At 40.8% G+C, this 24,222-nt stretch overlaps 1 protein-coding gene and 1 long non-coding RNA gene across 4 annotated transcripts in view; one reads left to right on the plus strand and one right to left on the minus strand.

Annotated features, from left to right (window-relative positions):
- Positions 1-23,616, plus strand: part of MYOM1 (myomesin 1) — a 136,882-nt gene extending 113,266 nt beyond the window's left edge. For both annotated transcript variants that reach the window (XM_027068596.2, XM_027068592.2), the window contains 13 exons: positions 1,994-2,130; positions 4,258-4,402; positions 5,129-5,188; positions 5,484-5,551; positions 8,854-8,967; positions 9,663-9,750; positions 10,899-10,937; positions 11,028-11,133; positions 14,373-14,536; positions 16,750-16,786; positions 17,025-17,047; positions 19,574-19,629; positions 22,783-23,616. In XM_027068596.2, coding sequence (XP_026924397.1) covers positions 1,994-2,130; positions 4,258-4,402; positions 5,129-5,188; positions 5,484-5,551; positions 8,854-8,967; positions 9,663-9,750; positions 10,899-10,937; positions 11,028-11,133; positions 14,373-14,536; positions 16,750-16,786; positions 17,025-17,047; positions 19,574-19,629; positions 22,783-23,076 — 1,331 coding nt within the window. In that variant the 3' untranslated portion in view covers positions 23,077-23,616. The remainder of the gene's footprint in view (positions 1-1,993; positions 2,131-4,257; positions 4,403-5,128; positions 5,189-5,483; positions 5,552-8,853; positions 8,968-9,662; positions 9,751-10,898; positions 10,938-11,027; positions 11,134-14,372; positions 14,537-16,749; positions 16,787-17,024; positions 17,048-19,573; positions 19,630-22,782) is intronic.
- Positions 2,123-16,873, minus strand: LOC128312415 (uncharacterized). 2 transcript variants are annotated; one of them, XR_008291733.1, is made up of 4 exons: positions 16,149-16,873; positions 7,172-7,273; positions 6,744-6,959; positions 2,123-4,135 (listed from the first exon to the last, which is right to left on the minus strand). It is a non-coding gene; the product is annotated as an uncharacterized LOC128312415 (long non-coding RNA). The 2 variants fall into 2 exon arrangements; XR_008291732.1 differs by having other exon boundaries at positions 7,172-7,286.
- Positions 23,617-24,222: the final 606 nt, after the last annotated feature.

Raw genomic sequence — 24,222 nt, forward strand, 5'->3', positions numbered from 1 at the left:
GCAATTACTGGTGGCCAGTGTTTCCTCTGGTGATTTTCCTATTACTCAGAGAGAACCGTGAATATTAAGGGAGCTTGAAACTTCCAGGAGGGCATGCCCATTCTCCTCCACCACCACTCTGGCCCTCTTAGATAACCTCATCACTCATGTATTAGATTTCTCAGAACAAGGTCTCCAGACTTTTCTAGGACAGATTATACTTTCCATTCCGCTTAAGAGTTACTAGTAGCAAGCAGGAGTGTTCTGTAGTGAGAAAGCTTAGCTTCTGCTCTCACAAGCCTAGAGTCTGTCCATGGTGCCTTACTCAGACATGTTCACACTGGAAAACCACTAGTGTTCTTCAGAGTGGACATCCAGGACGAGGAGGAGCACAGAATCGAGGGCATAGCCCTGGTCTCAGCTCTGCTACTCAGATTTGTTACTAACCTTTCCTGGAGGTCACTTTTTTTCATCAGTAAATTAAGAGAGAAAGAACTAACATTTCTTGAGCACTGGTCGTTATTCACAGTGTCTTAGTGTCTTCTGGTATGATATTCACTCTTCTTGGTGGTCTCATGAGGCAGATAATATCCATGTTAGCAAGTGAGGAATGCAAGGTTTTAGAGAAGATAACTGTCCAAGGGCATGGTGTGACACCAGAGCCCATTTTCTGCCCATCGTGGACACCCCTCAGTAGATGACATCTGAGCCTCCTTTTAGTTCTGCATTGGAACAAATCTGTAACTGAGTTTTACAGTGACTATGGAATAGTGCAAATGATAGGCATCCCTTAAGCTTAGAAAGGATAGTTTTAGGATAAGTACAAAGAAATATTGATATACATTTCATACAAGTTTGGGAAGTTTACAATTTAAAATGTAGCATGTGTTGAAATTTTCAGGTTAGTTTGAGAACAGTTTAGAGAAAGCAAAGGGTGATGATTTCTCCTAAAGGAAGTGAAGGACTATTAAACTTTGAGAAACAACCATGCTTTTCCACAAAGTTTGCCCTGGAGTCACCTCTGATACAAAACCATTGGTTGCAAGAGCCTTTATAAAGAACACTTTCAAGTTACAAGAAATTTAGAAAACGGTCTTTGAGAGATATCAGCCAAAGACTGAAATTTCATTCAGACTTAAATGGCTGAAGCGATACAGGTATAAATCAGAGATATCATATGATTTCTTCACTTTCTTTATGAGGCAAGCCATGCCATATTTTAATATACCTTCTCAATAGTGACTCAAGTATTTGCCTCTGAAGAATTTTGCCTAGTCTAAGAACTTAAATGAACTGGTATACCAGTGGGATGAATAGAGTTTAAATGATAAGCTGGTTCATCTTATATATATAATCAAAATTAATTCTGTTTTAAAATTCATCTTTAAAAACATTTGAAAGAATGTCCACAGAGAGTTAAGTTGTTGGAAAAAATAAAATTTAACTCCTTTCCCAATATTTTGAAGCAATTGAGATTATCGAATGTTGGTGCTGGAAACTATCTTGACCCTTTAGGACATTCAGTTCAATCCCCTTCATTTATAAACGAGTCAACTGAGGTCCAGATATGTGAACTAATCTGCCTACTATCACACAGTTTGTTAGTTGCTGACCTTGACATTGGACTAGGCTCCAGATCTCCTGGGGCCAGCCCAAGGCTATTTCATCACACTTTGTTATTGTCCCTAAATAAACCTAACCAAAGCTACAGTAGAGAGTCACACAGGTTAGCTGAAGGAACCCTGGAGGTAAGTTCATCTTCCTCATTTTTACGGTTGAGACATCTATGACTCAGAGAAGGGGAATGACCTGCCCAATGTGGCAGCAGGATTAGAATCCAGGTCTTCCATCGCTGAATATCGTTCTTTCTTTACAACTTTCTTACTGCCTCCAGGCTTTGCCAGAAGCAAGGTGCTATATTGTCATTTCTGTTGAGTGTTTTTTTCACTGAAAAATCTGTATCAATACAATTGGTTACCAATAAAATTGCTATTTTTATTTTTATTGTGCATAGTTGTTCCAGTTAAGTCAGAGTTGGCAGTTGAAATTTTGGAGAAAGGCCAGGTTCGGTTCTGGATGCAGGCTGAGAAGCTATCTGCCAACACCAAGGTCACCTACATATTTAACGACAAGGAGATTTTTGAAGGGCCGGTATGTTTTATGCTTTTTAGATTCTAAACTTATCACTGTAGAATGTACTGAGGAAGCCCTATTAAGATGCGGGTAAGTTGTCATGAAAACCACTGAGCATGGAGTGGTGGGGTTTAAGTCATTTCATACGTGAAAAAAAAAAAGGAGAGGAAAATACAGATTGACTATATCATATTATCCAAACTGGGACACTTCTGAGAATGAAAGAGGGTTCTAGTAATAATTTTTCCAGGACAACAATCGAACCAAAACTGTCCCAGGCAAACCAAGAAGTATTGTTACCCGTGCAAATGGAGCTGCTCTCCTGAGAAGTCAGAGGAGCAAGAACGCTTAACTAAACTCACATACTCCCATCAGAAACCCCAACAGGAACTTGGTTCTTCACAGGGGAAGAAATGGCTTTTATTATTCTGATGGCTCAGAAAAAATTACAGTAAAAATATCTTTCATTGGTCTTCTGGTTAAAATGCAATACATTTTTATTGTAAGAAAAACTTTAAAGACTCAGAAGAATCACAAATTCTTACAGTTTTGTAATACACATATCGGTTTATACTTCTTGGTCTGATTCTACACTTCTGTGTGTGTATGTCTATTGATATCTTATTTACATAGGTAGTTGTGTATATCTACTCTTTGCTTTGCTTTCAACACATAGTTTCCATAGACAGAGTTACAACATCTGCACTTTATTTGTCCTCCCTAGATATCAGTAGAGCCAGGATCAGGCCAGCACTCAGTGGTACTGAAGAATTTGGGTTTAGGAGCTCTGGCTCTTACCTGTGCCACGGGTATGAATGAGAGACTCAGAAGATGGGAGAGAAGTGTGACTTGTGGCCAATATTAACAACCTGTTCTCCTTTCATCAAGATATGTTTTTAAAACATTTCAGAATTCGTTAGTGAAGGGGAGAATGAATCACATAAATAGCAAAAAATATGTAATGTATTTCTTTTCAACTCATTTAGCAACTGTGTGTAGAACCCGAATAGGTCACGCAGAGTCCACTGTGGCCCATCTTCTCCCTGTTTTCAGAATATTCTCATTGACTGTGTGCTCATCACCTGACCAATGGAGGGGAAGGAAAAGCAGCGTTGGCATCACCCTCTGACCACTCATGCACACGTGCACATAGACACACTCCCCTTCATGTGTTCGCACACGCTTTCATGTTGTTGCCCACATACACATACGTACCCTGAACGTGGAGACCTGCCCATTGTCATCGAAATTAGTTCTTATACTATTTCATTGGGTGGAAATTACAGTCTTAGGCTAAGTTCCTTAGAAGGACAGTCTGAAATAAGTTTCTCTTCCAATTGATTTATGGGAGAGTACTCTCAGGAGTGGGGATTAGGGAAACAAGCTAAGGTAGATGACAGCTAAGCAAGAATGTGGTCTCAGTTGGAGACTGGCTTCCTTCAGGGGAAGCTCTAGGGCATGAATTGCAGCACAGAGTTGATCCCAGACATGAGCCTTCATTCTGTGACAAGTTATAGGAGAACTTTATTAATTCCAATCCATTATAGAACTTGTGCTTGTATGCCAGAGCTAAGATTTGTCTTTACATTGAAAAGAAGTTGCCTAAGCAGTATGATAAAATAAGCACAGTTCAGTAGGGCAATTTCAGTTTATTAACAACAAATGGACTTCAAATGCTTTGGAAGTATTTTTATTCACATGTGAATTCAGCAGATATTTATTAATTGCCTGCTATATACCATGCATGTACAAGATGCTAGGGATATAATCATGAATGAGCCAAAACACATCTGCATGCTGCCTATTTTTTGCATTGTTCTGCTAATTGAAGCTAATGTAATCTGGAAGGTAAAATGGGAATCTAAAAACACGTTTTTGACAAAATTTGTGACTTGGGATAATAAAACTTTATTTGTATTTAAAAAACTAAATTTCAGAGATTTTAGTAATCATTTCTGGTCAAGGTCATCTATTCCATGTAATGTTTTCCTTTTCCTGGGCACAAGATTTTGAAAGCTTGCATCTAAAAAAAGTGTGAACAAGAAATTGTGTTAACATTATGATTCTTTGGAGTTTGTGTTTATTCTATCAGGCATCCTCATCATATCTAGCTCACTGATTTCTGTTTTCCTTTTCACACTGAAGAAATATAAGATGCATGTTGACCGAAACACTGGCATAATTGAAATGTTCATGGAAAAGCTACAGGATGAGGATGAGGGCACATACACTTTCCAGCTTCAAGATGGAAAAGCAGTTGGCCATTCTACTCTTGTTCTCATTGGAGATGGTACGAATTCTGTGAAACATCAGCTGAAAGATTTCCCTGCTCCCTTCAATGCAAACACCCATGGCACAAAAGTAGTCGCATGGAAGGCAGTAGGAATTGCTTCTTGTATTTCAAAGTTGGAATCCAATTTTCAGTTAATACTTTCCATAGTACTTCATTTCATAGACACCAGATTTATCCTTAGCCCACAAGGAAGACTGCAGTTCAGTCATCTCATATATAAACAAGTATTTATTACTAAAATTCTCCAGTGAAGGAGACTGCAACACAGCCAAGTCTGTATATGTATCTCAGAAACGTTGCTCCTACCTTATATTGTGTACTTACTTTAAATTACTTAACTTAAGAAGAAAAATATGAAAAGTAGTGTATGCCAAATCAATTAGTCATACTTTAGAACTAGATTATATGTCAGCTGCCATAAGCCACTGTAGAAACCACCAAGATGTAAAATGTGGCATTTAGCAAGTGTGGCATTTGGGAAGGTTGGCCAGATCTCTACATTTGCAACTTCTGATACTGCTTCACTATTTCCTAGCGCAATGACCTTAAACAATTTACTTAACCTTTCTAAGCCTACTTCTTCATCATGAAGACTTACAACAAATAGGGGGTCATGATGTATGAGTGTTATAATAATGAGTACAAATCACTTAGCATGGTGACTGGCATATACATTTATACCACTCAACTCAGTTTCATACTTCTTTATTTTTCAATCTTTAGTTTATAAAAAGCTCCAGAAAGAAGCTGAATTCCAGCGGCAAGAATGGATCAGGAAACAAGGTAAAAATGGGCAGTGAGTAAAAAGAATAACTTCAATTTCTTGAACAAAATATTCCAAGATTATTTCCATAACAAGTTAAAATGCATTATTTTTGCTTATGTTACTAATGCCCTGGTAAATAAAAAATAATTGAAAATATTTATTATTAAATATGTATCCATTTAAATATTTGAAAATTAATCTTGAATTTTAAAATATCACTTCACACATGTATCGCTTTAGAATTTAAGAATGAGCTTTGATTTCGCATTTGTGGTTAATAGGGTGATTACTGACGTCATTAAAATTTTATAGGTCCTCATTTTGCTGAGTATTTGAGCTGGGAAGTGACTGGTGATTGTAATGTACTATTGAAATGCAAGGTAAGAAGTAGATAAGTTTTTAATATTTGATATAAGGGAAATAAAGATAAAATAGAATGTGAGAAAAGGAAGATCAATTTTTCATCTCCTCCATTTGAACCAAAATGCTAAGTGACACATTCTTACTGCTGAATGTTACTGCAATCATTGGTTGGTAAGAAGCATAAAGTAAAATGAAACATAAAATAAGATAAAACAACATAAAAATATGGGAAGACAAGATGATGGCTCCTATTCATTACACCTTAGCTAATAAGGACTGGCTCTTCTTTTCTTTTTTTAAGACTTTGTGGGGTTTTTTTTAAAGCTTTTTAATATTTATTTTATTTTTGAGAGAGAGAGAGAGGCAGAGATAGAGTGTAAGTAGGGGAGGGGCAGAGAGAGAGGGAGACACAGAATCTGAAGCAGGCTCCAGGCTCTGAGCGGTCAGCATAGAGCCCGACGCGGGGCTCAAACTCACAAGCCATGAATCATGACCTGAGCTGAGGTGGGTTGCTTAGCTGACTGAGCCACCCAGGCGCCCCAAGACTTTACATTTTTTAGAACAATTTTAGGTTCACAGCAAAATTGTAGGGAAGATATAGATATTTCCCATATACCCCGCCCTGTCCGCACAAATGTACAGCCTCCACCTACGTTACATCCCCCACCAGAGTTGCACATTTGCTACAATTGATGATCCTACACTGACACATGATAATCACCCAAAGTCTACAGTTGACTTTAGGGTTCACTCTTGACATTATATATGCTATGGGTTTGGACAAATATATAATGACTTGTATCCACCATTATAGCATCATTCAGAGTTTTTTCACTGCCCTAAAAAGCAAAAAGCCTCTGTGCTCTGCCTATTCATTCTTCCCTCCCCACTCCCAACTCTTTAAAAATTATTAATCTCAGAAGAATCTCACATGGTCTTTGTTTCAGGCCAAATGTGCATTCTAACTAGTAGATCTATTCTATGATCATTCTAGATACACTGTCCTTCCCTGGAAATTTAGCAATTTCGTATCTATATTCTGTGACTGGTGCAACAATTCCTTTGAGTATTGGCTAGCTCAGAGGCTGGTTCTGGAACCAGCATGCTGCCAGGAGGGGAGAGGTTTGATGAAGAGTGTACAGCTCTCATTAGGCCTTGGGAAAGATTTAGGGGAAAAAAGGCCATATCACACCCTTAATCATTTTATACCTTGGCACATGGTGTGTTCAGCTGAGTGAGTCACCAAAATGTTTTGGACAGGGAACTGCTGGATGAGGTCAGAGTGTAAAGGTCATGACAGCAGACAGTGGCTCCAAGTAGAAGCATGGATCTGGCATTTGGCACTAGCAAAGCCAGAACCCAAGCGCCCCCGTCTCTTCTAAGTCTGATGAAAATTACAGAAACATCAGTCTCCCAGAAAGGTGTCTGAAAATTAAATTCTAAGCTTTAGTCTCAATGGAAATGGCAAAGCTTCCTAAAAACAGTTTCTCAGACAGCAGCCAAAACCCTCTCTCTCCTCCTGGCTGTCCACTGCCATACAGCCCCTGGCTCACTTTCTCCTCCACAACTGCCCACCCCGCAAACCACCCTTTCCCAGGGGCCCACACATCTATCCTGCTTCTTTCTGTACTACCCACCTGTTGTACTAGCCTTTTGGGATGTGAGCCCCGGTGTCCTGTTCTGATGGCTTTCCTCAGGAGAATCAGCCCCTTGCCCAGATTCTGAACAACCACGGAAGCCTAAAAATAGAATCTAGATATTCATACATTATGTACTTATGCTGTTCCAGTGCCTGTTCCTTATGCTGTTTCAGCTTCTCCGACAAAATCCTTTCTCTAGTCCCAGCTTAGTCATCTTTTCTGTAAGACCTTTTCCGTCTTTGTGCAGGTAGAATGAACCTTCCTCTGTCTTCCCATAGCTCTTTGTTTCATTATTAGAGCAGTTTAGGCGCATTTAGCAATTTATGTATTCATTATAGTTAATGGAGTATGTGTAACTAAACATTCAGACTCATGAGACTATCATGGACCCCATATGGAACTAGTCTACTCAAAAGAATATAGGACAAGAACCCCAGCATGCCTGCAAGGCAGAGCTGGGCACTCCTCTCCTGCAGGAATCCACGCCACCATTTTCTTCATCTGTTTGTTATATAGTTTGTTATATAGTTATATTTCCTCTTTGGGGAATTGTGTGTGCATTTCTTCAGTTGTTCAGTGGGGTCTTAAGGATTGTTCTCTTGATTTGTATGAAGTCTTTACTTTTGACACAATATTAATTACACCAGAAATACAAGAATATAGTCTTCTTTGTAGAAAATGCAAACATTGTAGATAAAGGTCAAGATCCCTTTAACTGTACGAGTTTGAAACTTATTATGTTATGATGTATGGATATAGGATTTAAATGAATTTCCTCAAAATTGCTAAGCAATTAATTTACTAAACCATACTTGATGGTGTGCTGTGAGAATCAATTCACAATATATACATACATCAAATCAATATGCTATATACCTTAAACTTACACATTGTATGTCAATTGTATCTCAACAAAACTAAAAACATTTTAATTAAAAAATGTTTTCACAAACATACTTCCCTTCCACACTTCTTTGCAAAGCTTCAGTCATCTTTTTAAAAATATTTAGATATACATTGGGGCTTACTCATTCTGTTCTTTTGATAAAGCCATTTGTTTTTATGACACAGGCTATATTTTAATGTGATGGGATGTGTCTTCTATGGTTTTCAGATATTTATTATTTATTTTATTTAAGTATACATGTTAACATGTACATATCTATTCTTTTCTGTCCACCAGACAAACGTAAAGTCAATTTTTACTGCTAGAAATAGGTGCTATTGATTTAGGTTTATTCATTTGTATCCATTTTATTCTAAACTCTTTACCAATTAAAATTGCTTTCAATTGATCCCTTCAGATATCTATGCCTTCTGGAGTTCCTGGGTGGCTCAGTCGGTTAAGTGTTTGACTTTGGCTCAGGACATGGTCTCAAGGCTCATGGGCTCGAGCCCCGTGTCAGGCTCTGTTTTGACAGTTCAGAGTCTGGAGCCTGCTTCAGATTCTCTGTCTCCCCCTCTCTTTGCCCCTCCCCTGCTCATGCTCGCTTGCTCTCTCTCTTTCTCTCTCTTTTTCTCTCTCTGAAAAATAAATAAACATTAAAAATTTTTGAAAAAAAAGAAATCTATGTCTTCTAATTTCATGCATTTCTTCTATCCAATGCTACATTAGAAACTAGTTTTGTAAGAGAAGCATTCCCTTACTTCAAGAAGTATAATTATGGCTTTTCTTCCAGGTGGCAAATATTAAGAAGGAGACTCATATTGTGTGGTACAAAGATGAAAGAGAGATATCAGTGGATGAAAAGCATGACTTTAAGGATGGCATATGTACACTGCTTATAACAGAGGTAGGTGACTATAAATGTGAAATGTAATTTATTAGTTCTGTACCCTACATTCTTCTAAAAAAAGAGATAAGATTCTGTATTCCTTGACTCCAGGCATTTGTAGTACCTTACTTCTAGCTACTCCAAAGATCCCTGCCCTGACATCACCCCAAAAATAAACAAAGCATAGGAACACAAAAACTCTCACTTTGTGATAATGTATGGATATGTCAGATATCCAACCAATATTGGTTAGACACCACAACTCTGGCCTCTCTAAGCTACTTCTTTTCATAGATGGGTGAGGGGCAAGGCAATTAAGTAGATTCTTCTTGGTTTGCTCTTAAGCCTCATGATAACTTGTTCCCTCAAAGTACAGAGACATCAGGCATAGTATTCATGTAAGTATAGGGTTTTACCTCCTTTTTTGTCTAAAAGGCCATATCTTTCAAATATATGTGATCATTAGTTTTTAATATGAAGGAAAAGTAAAGAATAAGGACTTCACAGGCTTAGAGGGTGAAAAATCAGGACCGCTAGCTGGTGAAATGATGATGGACACGTTCGTCTGTGAACTCCTCATTGCTCACATAGCCAGATGCTTGTTTAATGTGTGATTTGATGGCAGTTCTATAAACCAGAGGACCTTAAGAGTGCAAACACGGTACTCTGAGGCTGCTGGAAGCTGCAGTGTGATGTATCCATCCCCCCCTTAGTTTTCCAAGAAAGATGCTGGGATTTATGAAGTTATCCTGAAAGACGACAGAGGAAAAGATAAGAGCAGACTGAAGCTTGTGGATGAAGGTCAGTCCACCAACTGGGGGGGTCCATTTTGTGTGTTCTGTGTATAGGTTACCAGACTGGTGAGTAAGGCTGAGTGACAACTGAAGTCCTGCTGTGTTTGTCCACAGGTTTTGTTTTAATTGAAACTCCAGCAGAGTGAACGACTGTTTTATTCAAAAATGCTTCACGTTTAGTCTTCATGGATATCAAAAGTGTACTTTAGGCGTTCAGAGAATTTGTAGTCCATAGTCCCCTAGGGTTCCATTTTCAATATAAAGCATCGTTTTTGTTTCAACCGTATAAAAAATGTTCCAGGATCAAGAACTACTGTGAGGGGCGCCTGGCTGGCTCAGTCGGAGGAGCATATGACTCTTACTCTCAGGGTTGTGAGTTCAAGCCCCACATTGGGTTTACTTTTTAAAAAGATGTTCACTTAAAAAAAAATTCTATGAAAAGCATGTCGCCAAATAGTCCACTCTTAAAAGGTGGCAAGAAAGATTTATATGTGAACTGTGAAACCTCTCAGGTATTAGCAGAGCAAGAAAGAAATTTCCATTTTTGAGAGACTTCTAAGAACAAATATATCATGATAACAAAGACCTACCTGTGACCACCAAACTTCCAAGTGCATTCTTGGACAAGATCTTTAACAGTATTTATTACTAACAAACAGTGTGAGTCTGACTTCAATTTCACCTTCCTGCTCCTCGTGGAGGCAAGACTAAATGTGCTTATTGACAAAAAGCATTGTAAGGCTGAGAAATATCAGGGAGCCTGGATGGTTAATTCATTATGAGTTGATGGCACAGATGAGAAAACTTCCTCTTAGGTAAACTAAGACTTCTTGGGATTTAAGAAGAAGAGAATCCTAAAGCCAAGAACCTTCCTGGAAATCTCACGGTGGCTTTCTCTAGAATGTATATATAGTTACAAAGAATTAGAGGGGGAAAAATATCAAAATAAGAGCAGGGACCTTTTAAAAGTTGATACAAATTAAAGTATTATTCCCTCAAAGAGTACTTATTCTCATTTGGTCAGCAAATTCACCTTATGGCCAACACCCTTCACCAGGCAGGATAATGTTGACAACACATGCTACTAACAATTTGAGATTTGACCTTGGTGAGCATTTTTATGCTAAAGTTCTGTCTGTGACTCTCTATCCACAGCCTTTAAAGAACTAATGACTGAAGTATGTAAGACAATAGGTAAGTTAAAATGGTCTCCCCGTGACAATGCTTCATTATGCTCCTGGTTAGGCTTACAGCTGTATGAAATATACTGTTTTCCTCTTTCAGCTTTGTCTGCTACAGACCTGAAAATCCAGAGCACAGCCGAGGGCATACGGCTGTACTCTTTTGTTACTTACTATCTGGATGATCTGAAAGTTAACTGGTCCCACAAGTAAGTAAGTGGGAACTTAACTGCCCTGTAGAAACTCTTTCTCCATGTATGTGTGTGTGGGTGCACGCGCGCATGGCAGGGGGGCAGGAGGAGGGCAACAGCAACCCTCTGTTCCTCTCGTGTAAGGAGCCTTCTTACTTCTCAGGTCTGACGTTGATGTGTGTAGGATACAAGCACCCCCGAAATTCCCTTAGGACAAGGTTAGCACTTTCCCTCAACACATACATGGAGAGGCCAGTGATGGCTAAAATCACCTGTCTTTGTGATTTGGGAACTATCATAATCCATACACGTCTCTATAATGCAACCTCCACCTCCAGACGGTAGACCTTGGGCTACCTCTGCTTTGCCGGGCATCCAGATCCAGATTCTGATTGTTCCCTCTCTACCTGCAGCTAACCCCTGCTGTGGTCTAGAACAAAACTGAAGCAGCATGCACCAAGAGGCACCAAATTTCCTGTTATTTGAATGAATAGCCATTCGCTACAGAAACCTGACCCAGTGGAGTGCCTGAGTTTGTTGTTAGCGTTAATAGCAGTCGGCATAGTTGGGCATTAACTTGCTTCTCTCATCCACCCCTGGAAGGCTTTGGGGATTTGCGATTACTTTCAGAATGTGTGTTTGAGCTAGACTGAGCCTGCATATCTGTTCTAATCCCAGGGTCCTCTGTGGTGTTATAGGTGAACTCAAGTTCACCTCTGGGATTCTAAGAGCTGAAGTAGGTTTCTAAGTCAAACCAGTTCCCCAGTATACTTTTGGCCGTGACCTCAACCTCTGCCCGTCCTTGAAATTTCCTGAGCTGAAAGAGAACTGCAGCCTAGCATAGACATCTGATGGGGTACAGTCCCCTTCAGTCCACTCTTTGGATGCAGACCTCCTTAGCAGCCCCACTGGGCAGTAGGTCACTGTGGCAGCCCTGGGAAGGGGCGCACAACAGTGTTTATCTTCCCTACAGTGGGTGTTTATAACATGCTGGTCACTGCTCCACGCCCTTTCCATGCATGAATTCAGTTAATATTCACAACTCTAGGAAGCAAGTAATTCTCACTCCGTGATGAGGAAGCTCAGGCTCAGGGAGGTGATTTGCCTGAGGCCACACGACTAAGTGGTCGATGGAGAACTGAGCCCAGACAGCCTGGCTCCAGAGCCCCTCATCCTGGCACTACTCTGTGTTCGTGTTGCTTTAAAAGTCTAGACTGAACATTTAACCAGAGCTAGGTCCCACAAAATAGTCATTTGTGTTTTCTTTAAAAATGACTTTATTGTGATATAGAACACAGTTTTTATTCGTATTCTTATTCATTTCCTGAGTTCTTAAAAAAACAGAGCGGAGAGGGGGACGTGGGGGTGGGAAGAGAAGGAGTAAAATTCCAATTTGAACGCCTGGGGTTTCATTCCTTTGTTCTATTTCTTTGAGAACATTTTAGGAAAGTAATTATAAGTTAAAATAGATCAAATTCTAGGAAATTCCTCTGTGACAGCTAGGACATCCTAATATATCAGTCTGAAGAATAAGAGAAGATAAATTAACTGAATCATCAATCAAAAGTCTTTACATCATCTTTAAAAGAATTACTTGTTCACAAAAATGAGAGTATTCAGTTTTGAGGAAACTGCTGTTAGACTAGCAAGGCATAAACCTCTGACTCTATTCAGTCTAGTCAGCTGAATGACTGTTTTATGTACCTGGGTACCTATGAAAGATTCAGGAATCAAGGACTCATTGTCTTCACTGTCTTTATGTAAATATGCGGCATAACAGGAAAAAAAACCTTGAAATGGGCTTTAGTCTTGACTTGGCTCCTATCTTCCTTTGATTCTTGGGCCAGTCATTTAATTTTCTGAAATGTCAGGTTTCTCTCATATGAAATAGCAACAATAATACCTGTTTTATCTCATAATACTGATGGACCCAATGAGAGAATGAAAAAAGTTATGGCACTTTGTAAACCGTGAAGGGCTTTACAAATGTAAGGTATTATGCATGTTGGTCAGAGATTAGAGATTTCAAACATTTATTATAGCAAACCAGAGGACTATCTATCTTTCTAACTGTCTAAGACATATATATTGCTCAGACTCAAGTCTGTGGGTGCAGAGGGGCTCCATTACTGTTCATTTTATGGCAGTTTAACTTTTAATAGCTTTTAAAGAATGTAGTGTATAAGAAAAATGCTGTGAATGTTTATTTGAAAGCTGAAAATTTTTAGTCGTGATTTTTGTTTCTCTGTTTTTAAAGTTCATTTTGTTTATTACAACTACAAACATAATACATTGCTTCTTTTAGAAAATACACATAATATCATCTTACATATTAGAAAGAGTTTATAATATGATATCCTCTCTAGTTTTCCTAGCCATAGGGTAAACTTTTTGGTATACTTCCAGTCTTTTCTCTATGCATAATTGTTGCTATCATTAAGTAGTTTTGTGCCTTTTTTTCTTATTTCCTCTTGTGTTTACAAACTCTTCGTAAAGTTTCTTTTAGCATCATTGAGAGTATATCTACCTCTACCTCTCTCTTACCTCATTTATAACAGTAACATGTCTGGGCCATCAGATCACAAAGCAAAGGGTTCTATTTGCTTTCATTCTCTTGTAAAGAATGCAATGTATGTGTCTGCTCATGACCTACTACAGAATTTAGAGAAACTCACATTCACGGACAGAGAAAGTGCCTCATTCATTTTGGCAGAGATTCTGCTTTTCATTTACTCTAGGCCGTCCTACCAAGTACATATTTACATATGTTTTAAATAGCTTTGTAACCACGTACATGTCAATAGATTTCAGCCACAGATGAACCTCCTTAAGTCTGCTTTTAATTATTTTGTAAAATCTGATTTATAGCCGTAGACCATCTGCGTGAAATATGCTGTAATATAACATGGAGTTTGGCCTTTTCACTTTAAAGATTCTCTTAGCCCTACAAATAAACCCAAGCAAAAACAAAGATCATTAATACCACTGAGAAGTATTGGCGTTGCAATCAGCTAGGGCCCCACACTGCTGTTGGGAGTTAAATGTACAGACTGTCAGACCCCCTACCCTCACCCCCGCCCTGGGCCTTGGAATCCAAGTCCTGTGATGCAGGGCCCATAATTTTTCTGAAGCAGAACATATGTGGATCCCATGTTGTTTGAAAGCCTGTAAAACTCTATGGTGAGATCTTCAAGAAAGAGTAAAAATGAGCTCTGGATGAAAGCAAACAATAACAATGTTTTCTTTGATATGAACAGCGGGACTGCTATTAAGTACACAGACAGAGTTAAGAGTGGGGTCACCGGGGAGCAGATCTGGCTGCAAATCAATGAGCCCACTCCGAATGACAAAGGGAAGTACGTAATGGAGCTCTTTGATGGCAAAACTGGACACCAAAAGACAGTGGATCTTTCTGGACAAGGTAAATGGATATTTTGCAGGTTAGAAATTCCTGAGGAGGAGAGGGCTTTTAAAAAAGAATGAAGGGCGACAAGAAGCCATTACATTTGACTATTGAAAGATGATTGGGGATTTTAATCAAGTAGTTTAAATTTAGCGTGGTGGTAGAAGAAAGAATTCAGTGGGTCTTGGAGTATCAGTGAAAAGTATACAGTGGAGACAATAAACATGGAGAGAAAGAACTACCTTTTCAAGGTGCTTACAAAGAAGGGCAGGTTGATTTACAATCACTTGAGCAAGGACGATCACTGAAAAAGAAATGTGTTATGGTGATTGAAATTTGAGCATGTTTAATAGAGTTTAAGAAATCAGTTGAGATGGAAGGATTGAAGGTGGGAGTGGAGGGGAATAACCAATATATCAGTGTTCTGAAGAATGGAAGGCTTGAGATCTAGGGCTGAGGCGGAGGCGTTGACTTTGGGAAGAGCAAGGGATTCCTTTTCTTCAGAAACCAGAGGAGGGTAAATGTGAATTGGCAAAGATCAATATTAAGGAGAAGAGAAGAAAGTTGGAAAAGTTGGGTCCTTATGGCCTCAGATTTCTTGGTCATCTGCTGAGAGAATGGGGGCATCTGGAGAGAAGAAGAAAGAGGAGCAGGAAGTAGTGAGAAACATGGACAAACACAGACCAGAAGTAACACGCAACTATCAACCACAAGTTAAATGGTTAAAAGAGGTGGAAGAGGAAAGCGAGTGTGAGTTCCTCACGCACCTGTGGCTCTTGATCTGTCAGCCCCAAGGCCTTGAAAGCCACAGGGTCAGGATATTGTACCCTCAGGCTTTTAATGTGTAGCTTACTTATCACCATCCTTGCCTCCAGCTCCTGTTTCTATCATCCTCCTTCAAGCACTTGGGACTCTGCCTTGGGGTGTTCCTTCCACTGCTCCTGTCTAGCTTCTACCTAATATTTCTCAAGGAGACTGCGGACTGATTTTTTCTTCCACTTCTTCATGTACTCAAATGCAATCTAAATATCCCAGAACTCTTAGTGTTTTTAATCCTCAGAGAGTAGATTCACAATTCAGAGCACAGCCTTTTCAGTCCTGCCTTGAGTTATTTTGTGCTAACTCCCCTTATCTTTACCCCCCATCTCCCACTCATTTGGACTGGAAAGATTCAAATGGGAGTGGTTGCCTCAGCCTCCCCCTCCCCCCCCCCCCCCCCCCCCCACTGTGCCTGAGTCACACACTGCAGTGACAGGGTATCTCTCGAATTTTGAAACACAACAGAAAATGGGAAACAGGAAGGGGGTGGATTTAAAAACAAAAACCAAAACCTAAAAAACTTTTTCTTTTACTCCCCGGCTCACCAAAGCATATTGGTTCAGCGATGCCCATGTCTCAGTGTAGTGTGGGCAAAAGGAAGGGCACTGAACACTTAGCTAGGGGTAGCCTAACTGGCCTACCTCCCCAGACTTGAAGCCTGACTTTGTGCTTATTCTTCCCATCCGTAAAAGCAGGGGGATGGACTGGTATTATGTAAATACTTTCTAGACATAAAATATCATGATTCTCAGACCAAAGAGGAGCTTAAAGAAGAGATGAGAGAGACTTCAAAATAAAGCTGCCTTTTTACCTGAAGCATTCCAAGCGGCTTGCTCTGCAGGCTCAGGGGGTAGAAGAGATTTTAGAACAGTGTCTCATTTCCTCATCTGCTGTCTTTTATCTCGGCTCCTGGCCAGCTCAGAAGCATTGCTTCGGGCCCACGCTGGCACACACTGTGAGTGTCATAGTTCCTGTGCCCTTTCACACAGATAGACGGGCCAGACTATGCAACATGGAAACACTTAACTGTCCAGCTAGGAAGCTGTGACGTACATGGGGGATGATTTATTTAATAACAGAAAAGCCTTTTTGATGCTCAGGATGTTTAGCCACCTTTATTACCATTTTATCTTTGGCAGAGTGAATCTTTGCCTTTCTGTTTGAAAGGATGGTCTTGCAACCGAATTGGGAGCTTCTAAAATCCACTACTTCATCTTTTCTCCCTAGAAAGTATTTGCTTCCCCTGTGAAATCCATCAAGTTGCAGAGTAAAGGAGGCATAGCCTTATTCAAAGTCAGCTTAGTCATGTCTGGACTGATCACACCGACCTCAGGCTGTGAATTTTAATCCACTCCTGTTGTGTCCTCAGTTCTGAGTGAGAACATTCTAACTTCTCTTTTTTTCTCTTAAAGCATATGATGAAGCCTTTGCTGAATTCCAGAGATTAAAGTAAGTCCCTTGCCATTTGCATGCACTGATTTCTCTGGAACATGGTGTGCTCAGGTATTCCCCCACCTGAGGGTTAGAGAGGGTCTTTTATTTTGGCAAATGCCTAAAAGCAACACTTCCCACTGCCTTGTTGAGCAGCAAGATGTCTCCCAGGTAATGCCAGGTTTCGCCACTTTGAAGTAACACTAAAACAAAATTCTTCTTTGTTTTCATGTTTGTTCCTGTCTCTCAACCACAGACAAGCTGCCATTGCAGAGAAAAGTAAGTAAAACCCCCTTCCCATTTATTCCTGGCATAGTTTCAAAACATAACTTTCATTTGTTTATTGTGACTGCAGATGGAGAAGAATGAATTTTTTTTCCTTTCTTTTTTCTTTTTAACCTTCTACATGTGTTTTCATTTAGTCTCTTGAGGAAGAATGTCTGTGAAAGGAAGGTCTCAGGTTACATTTTAAGACTGTCACTCAGCTCTTGAGCTAACCACCCAGGTGTCCTGAGAAATCTCTGGGCACAAATTATGCAAGTTGTTAACCACTTGCAGCAGGCACAATGTGTCAGAAAAATTTATATATATTAAAGAACAGAAGAAATAAGAAACTTTGTGGGGTGCCTGGATGGCTTAGTCAGTTGAGTGCCTGAGTCTTGATTTCGGATTATCTCACAGTCTGTGGGATCGAGGCCCACGTCAGGCTGTGTGCTGATAGCATGGAGCCTGCTTGGGATTCTCTCTTTCCCTCTCTCTCTGCCTCTCCCGTGCTCATGCTCTCTCTTTCAAGATAAATAAATAAACTTAAAAAAATTTTTAATAAAAAAAAAGAATTTTTGTACATTTGGCATCAGGTAAATCACTATCACTGATTTACTCCTGCATTTTCCTAAGAGCCTTTGTAGGATAAAAGCTGCCAAATAAGGCCTTCTTGAATACTTCACGGTCTGAGTGAACAAATGCCAAACTGTCAAGTCTGTGTACCCAGAAATGTGCTCACTACTAACTTCTGTCAGCTGTTTGCCTCACACATGGAGATTTCTGGAACTCCCAATCTTTTAGGATTTCAGGGGTCATGGACTAAATATCGTAATCATGCAGGTTCTCTCTGAGTGTGTGAAGCAACAATTTGAAAATGGTTGAAGGTTAAAATTGTAGAGTCAGTCCTGAGCTGGAATGGAAGGGAACCGTAGGGGAGTGAGAAATGAGGTCATTGCCAGCCTTTTAGTGGCTCCAGGTCATTCAGGATGGAACTTTTCACCTTTGACTTGCACTGCTTCCCGCCTCCTTCCTGCTCCTTCCCTCTTCCTGCCCTTGTGCTGGGTTTGTGTGGCTGCTGCTAGTGGTGAATGGGGCAGGCACCGGGGCCCACTGTGGGCCAGAGGGGAGCGCTCCTTGTTGGTACCCAGTGTGCCTCTCCTGCTCCTGTACACACGCACAAGCAAATCCAGTGTCCACAGTTGGTGGCTACTCCCCATTCTCAAACTCTGGTGGGCAAGGAGCCTGACCTTCCTTCCAGTTCATGAACTCTTTCTGAAATTTCTGTATCAAAGCAGTTTAGAGCTGGAAGAGACTTTAGTGCTTTTCTAGCCTCATGTGTTTAATCTTTTATATGTTGGGGGATGCTTCATTCAAACACCATCTTTCATGCAGATCCAGTATCTGTGTGAAAGATATTTTACCAAAATGGGTAAAAGCTAAGTTAGCTTCATTGGAGTTGGGTTGGGGTCTGAGCTCCCTGACTCAGTGCCCCTCCTCAGAGGGCCCCTAGAGGAATCCCACGGATGCTGTGGAGCAGAGCTGGGTGACATCATGTCCACAGCTGTAATGCAACCCTTCCTCCACGCCACAGATTAGGAGACTGGGGTCCACACAGGTGCCCTGCTTGATATCACACATCGGGTGTGGCAGGAGCCAAATGATGAGTTGAACTTACAAGTGGTACAAGGTGCAATGGAATCAACAGGAGAAAGCAGTGAAGATTCAAGACTCATTCAAAGCTTTAGTCTTCTGACTTCGGGATCTAGAGTCACACGTTAATTAAAGTAGGCCTAAAATTGAGAGTGTGGTGGCTACTGCTTTAGTGGCAAACAGTATCCCTTTGAGCAGATTATACAAAGGTGTTCTTCTCTGGGGCTGGGCCAGTCACACCCAGAGCACAGGGCTTAGTGGGGGCACGGGGGCAAGAGGTCAGCTCTGGATTTCAGCACCCTTCCCACACTTCGCCCCCTCAGCTGGGGCCCTTGCACTCATGCCCATAGATCGTAGCCCTGCATACCAAGAACTAGTAGGAGACAAGAAAGAAAAGCTCTCTAGAAAAGTCCACAAAGAAAGCCCACAATTTGCATAAACCTCCAGATCTCATGGCATATAGCCTCCAATTATGCAACTTTTTTTTTTTAATCATAGGGAAGCCCATAAAGGAGGCCAAGCAGAGTTGGAGGCTGTCCATAGAGATCTGCTCTGCCTCCTCGAGCTGAGCCCCACTGAGCTGCAGAAGGGCCAGGGCTGAAAATAGCTGTGAAAATTATAGAGCAGGTCTTGATGCCACAAAGCCATCCATCTCAAGCTGATAATTTAGGCACAGATAGAGGCACCCACGCACACAAAGTATCTGTATGAGGAAGGGTAACATCCACAATCACTGGATCATTTTCTTATTTTACATATTAAAAACAGGTATAAAGGAATTATAAGGAGAAGGAGGCTAAATTGGAAAGTTAGTTCCCTGGGGTGGTTTTGTGAATGGGATCACTGATGCTCATCATTTCAGTGATTAACCAGAAATGCCTATGCTTGCAGATCGTGCCCGAGTGCTGGGTGGTCTCCCCGATGTGGTCACCATCCAGGAAGGCAAGGTAAGCATGCACCACTCCTGTCCTCACGTCTTCCACACTAGCAATGGGTTCCAGTGGCCCAGACTTTGTTCTAAGCAAGTCCCCACCACTGCTTCTTAGGGTTCATTTCAGAATAGCCAGATTCAAAGCACAAACCAAGTCTGTTTTTTAGGCCAAGGATCAGGATACAAGTTCGCCTTACACAGGCCCATGTGGACCACAGAGTCTATTTCCAGAGGTGCCCTTTCATACCATGAGAAGCAAAAAAATGTTCGATCACAACTATATGACAAACACAAATGAAGAAAGATGTGAACGTTAATACCTAGTGGAAAATAGGCTGTCCTGTTAAATACTTTGCCTCTGAAGGGAAACATGCTGCTCAGCGAATTTCTGTTGGCTCTATTTCGGTTGAAAGCTGATTTCTTTCCATGTAACTTTAAACTGGTATTTCCTGGCTCTGTAATCATCTCTCTGAAAAGCAATGAACATAATTTCTGACCTGGAGTCATTCTCTTCATCCCTATGTTTCATGAGACAAATTTCAGGGGTGCCTGAGTGGCTCTGTTGGTTAAGCTTCTGACTTCAGCTCTGGTCATGATCTCACGGTCTGTGGGTTTGAGCCCCGCGTCGGGCTCTGTACAGATAGCGCAGAGCCTGGAGCCTTCTTTGGATTCTGTGTCTCCCTCTCTCCCTGCTCCTCCCCCGCTCACACTCTGTCTCTCTCTCTCAAAAATAAAATAAACATTTTAAAAAAGACTAATTTAATAAGCCAGCCATAGGGGAGGGGTACCTGTAGTGGCACAAAACCTTTTCCCACCTCAGAAGGACACTGAAGACATTCAGTAGGTAGACTAGGGATAAAACAAGGCATGTAGAAAGGCTTTAGTGAGAGGCAGGTTTCATCCAGCTAAATTTCTTTGCGGGTAGAATATGTGACCACAGCTGACTTTAAGCTCAACCACTGCAGGGTTGCAGGTTTTCATGTTCCTCATCTAATGGGGTTCAAAATATTCAGCTCACTAGGTTGTAGTGAGAATTAAGAGATAGAATGTATATGAAAGCACTTTGTGATCTATAATGGCAATAAATCTAAAGTATGGGTAGTAGTTTTCCATGACACCTAAGGTATTTGAGAGTTTGGTTTGGTTTTGTTAAAAGTTTTAACCCTCAAGGCATGCCTGGCTGGCTCGGTCAGTAGACATGCAATTCTTGATCTCAGAGTCATGAGTTTAAGTCCCACATTGGGCATGGAGCCTACTTAAAAAAAAAAAAAAAAAGTTTTAACCCCTAAGTAATCACAGTTTCCAAAATCATGTACCTGATCCACTTGGGTAAGTTTAATGGCAATAGCTTGACTATTTTTCTTGTTGAAATTTGTTTGTAGAATAATTCAGTAAGAAATGCTAATTAACCATGGAAAGGAAACTGATTTCTTAATCTCCTGTTTTTAAACAATACTCTTATAGAAGAGATAATAAGTGATCATATAAGACTCTTTAGAGAAGAATATCCTTTTCCCTGTATGTTGTGAGCCCTAGTTCTTTTTCTTATAGTTTCTGGATTTCGGTAAGAAAAAAAAATGCAAGAATGGAATTTAAAATGTGAAGTAAATTCAGAGAAATGCAAATTACAACCACAATGAAATATCCTAACACACCTATCAGAACCGCTAAAATAAAAACAGTGACAACAACAAACACCGATAAGGATGCAGAGATACAGATCACTCATACATTGCTGGTGGAAATGTAAACCAAGATTGTACAGCCACTCAGGAAAACAGTTAGACAATTTCTCAAAAAAGGAAAACATGGATTTACCATATGAGCTAGTAGTTGTACTCCTCAGCATATATCATAAAGAAATTAAAATTAAGCTCAAATAAAAACCTGTATACAGATGTTCAGTAGCCACTTTAGTCATAATAGCCCCAAATTGGAAACAGCCCAGATAACCTTTATAGCCACACACACACGCACACGCACACACACCATGGCACACTATTGACCCATAAAAAGGGACAAACTACTGATATCTGCAGTAACTTGGATGAATCTGCAAGGAGTTGTGCCAGGTAGAAAAGGCAATCTCAAATGGCTACATACTATACGATGCTATTTATATAATGCTTTGGAAAATTCCGTGTTGGAAATGGAAAACAGATTGGTGGTTGCCAGGAGTTGGAAGTGAGGTTGGGAGGTTGGGGACAGGGGAGTGGGTGTGGGTATAAAGGGCAACATGAGAGATCCTTGTGGTGATGGAAATGTTCTCTGTCTTGACTGAGGGACTAGATACATGGACCTAGACAAGTGACAGAATTGAATAGAGCCACACACACACACAAACACCAATGAGTGCAAGCCAAACTGGGGAAACCTGAATAAGAACAATGGATTCCATCACTGTCAACGTACTGGTTGTGTTCTTATACTATCGTTTTGTAAAATGTTTCTGTTGGGGGAAACTGGGTAAGGGCACATGGGATCTCTCTATTATTTTTTACAACTGTTTATGAATCTACAATTACTCTTAAACTTTCAACAGAAAACTATGGTAAAGTAAAACTGCAGGCCTAAGCATTGATCTTTTAAAATAAGAGGGTTTCAGCACAGAAAGTAGTATAATAAGATATCAGGAAATAGGAATACATTTTGGTAGAGCACCTTTGCAACTGCAACAGACTGGGTGGAGTTTTGGGGGAGAAATAAAATGAGGAAGGTGGAACCTGAAAATCAGTCGCATTATCTGAAACAGCTGTTAGGATTCTGCTGCCGGGCTCTGTGAGGCAGACAAAATGCAAAGTGAGCAGGTGGTAATTACAGCAATGAGATTTCTCTACTGAGACAGCATCCAGATGCCACATGAGAACAAAAGGCATATCTAGGTGTTTACAAAAGCAAGAGTGCCTGTGGGACCTGGAAGCAAACTCCTTCGTGTGGTTCTGATGATAAGCACTCCCAAAGCCAGAAGGCTGAGGCCCTACAGAAACCTACTCAGGACTGAAGTCAAATTGTAATCCACGCAGGTGCATATGCCACGTAACTCCACCCATCATTCCATGGGTTTTATATTCATCCTCCTTTGGGTCCTGCTGGACCACCAGAAGGATACTTGAAATTGGATTATCGTACCAAATATATTTCCTTCCCTCTGATAAAACCTGTTTTGCAGGCGCTTAATCTCACCTGCATCGTGTGGGGTGACCCGACTCCAGAGGTGTCCTGGCTGAAGAACGAGAAGCCTCTGGTCACAGATGACCACTGCAGCGTCAAGTTTGAGGCTGGCAAGACGGCCTACTTCACCATCAGTGGGGTGAGCACCGCCGACTCCGGCAAATACGGGCTGGTTGTGAAGAACAAGTATGGCTCGGAGATAAGCGACTTCACTATCAGTGTGTTCATCCCAGAGGAGGAGGCAAGGAAGGCCACTGAGCAGCCCCAGAAAGGCAACAAGAAGTCCAAGTGACGGGAGACCGCTGAGAGTGTGCGCAGGGGCAGCTGTACTGAGCTGCCTCGAGTTACTTGTGTGCAAATGGCTTGAGTTAAGCATAAGGAAGTCTTCATGCTTTCTACTCCCTATTTTTGTGCTGCTTGGGGGAAAATTGTGAAATCTTTTACTCCTGTAAAAAAGCATCAACTAACAACATTTTAATAGTTTTTCTTTATCTGCAAATTCTGTGTTAAGAAAATACCATTGGTAGCACAAACATTAGGAAATGGTTTTAAGGAAAAGGCCAGAATAAAAGTCAGAGGGACGTTGAACGATGGTCAGAGAGCAGACGAATGTGTTGTGGAGCAGAGTTTGGACTTGGCTAGACTTTCCCCGGTGAATTCTCATGGGTTGCAATCATACTTCAGCATTTTTGTCAAGACAGGGATGAATTGTTAAGCCAACCAGTATGTTTTGTGTGTTGTTACAATAGTGACGTGCATTTCTATTGGCGGTCTTGTGATTTGGAGCCTCCTTGGTATTAATAAACAGTCCTCACACCTCTCCTCTTCCCCATCAGTGTTTCTCTTATTCTTCCTGTTCGGCTGCTCAGTTTAGTGGTCTCTGGTGCATCCTTCTCATTGCTTCTTATAGCGCATCTTCTGATGTAAATTCCTCTTGGTTAAAGTGGTACTTTCATGGAGCACCTGGGTGGCTCGGTTGGTTGGGCGGCCAACTTCGGCTCAGGTCATGATCTCACATCTCATGGGTTCTAGCCCCACTTCAGGCTCTGTGCTGACAGCTCAGAGCCTGGAGCCTGCTTCGGATTCTGTGTCTCCCTTTCTCTGTGCCTCCCCCACTAGCACTGTGTATGTGTCTCTCTCTCAAAGATAAATAAATGTTAAAAAACATTTTTTTAAATAAAGTGGTACCTTCACAGACTTGTCAGAGTCATCCAAGGTCAATTGAGGATCCAGGGTGTAAAATTGAGCTGTCACTGTACATCTGGTGGCTTACTGTACGATCAAGTCTATTCCATTGTTAAGATACCCAGAGTAATTGCATGTAATGTGTCAATTAAGGATAATAAGATAGTGTGGGAGTCTAGTGCCAGAATTGGCGAATAAGGGTGCACAGCTAAGAAAAGAAGAACCCTGATTCTGAGTTCAGAGAACTGCCAGC

Source organism: Acinonyx jubatus, chromosome D3 (assembly GCF_027475565.1).
Source record: "Acinonyx jubatus isolate Ajub_Pintada_27869175 chromosome D3, VMU_Ajub_asm_v1.0, whole genome shotgun sequence".
Classification (NCBI taxonomy): Eukaryota; Metazoa; Chordata; class Mammalia; order Carnivora; family Felidae; genus Acinonyx; species Acinonyx jubatus.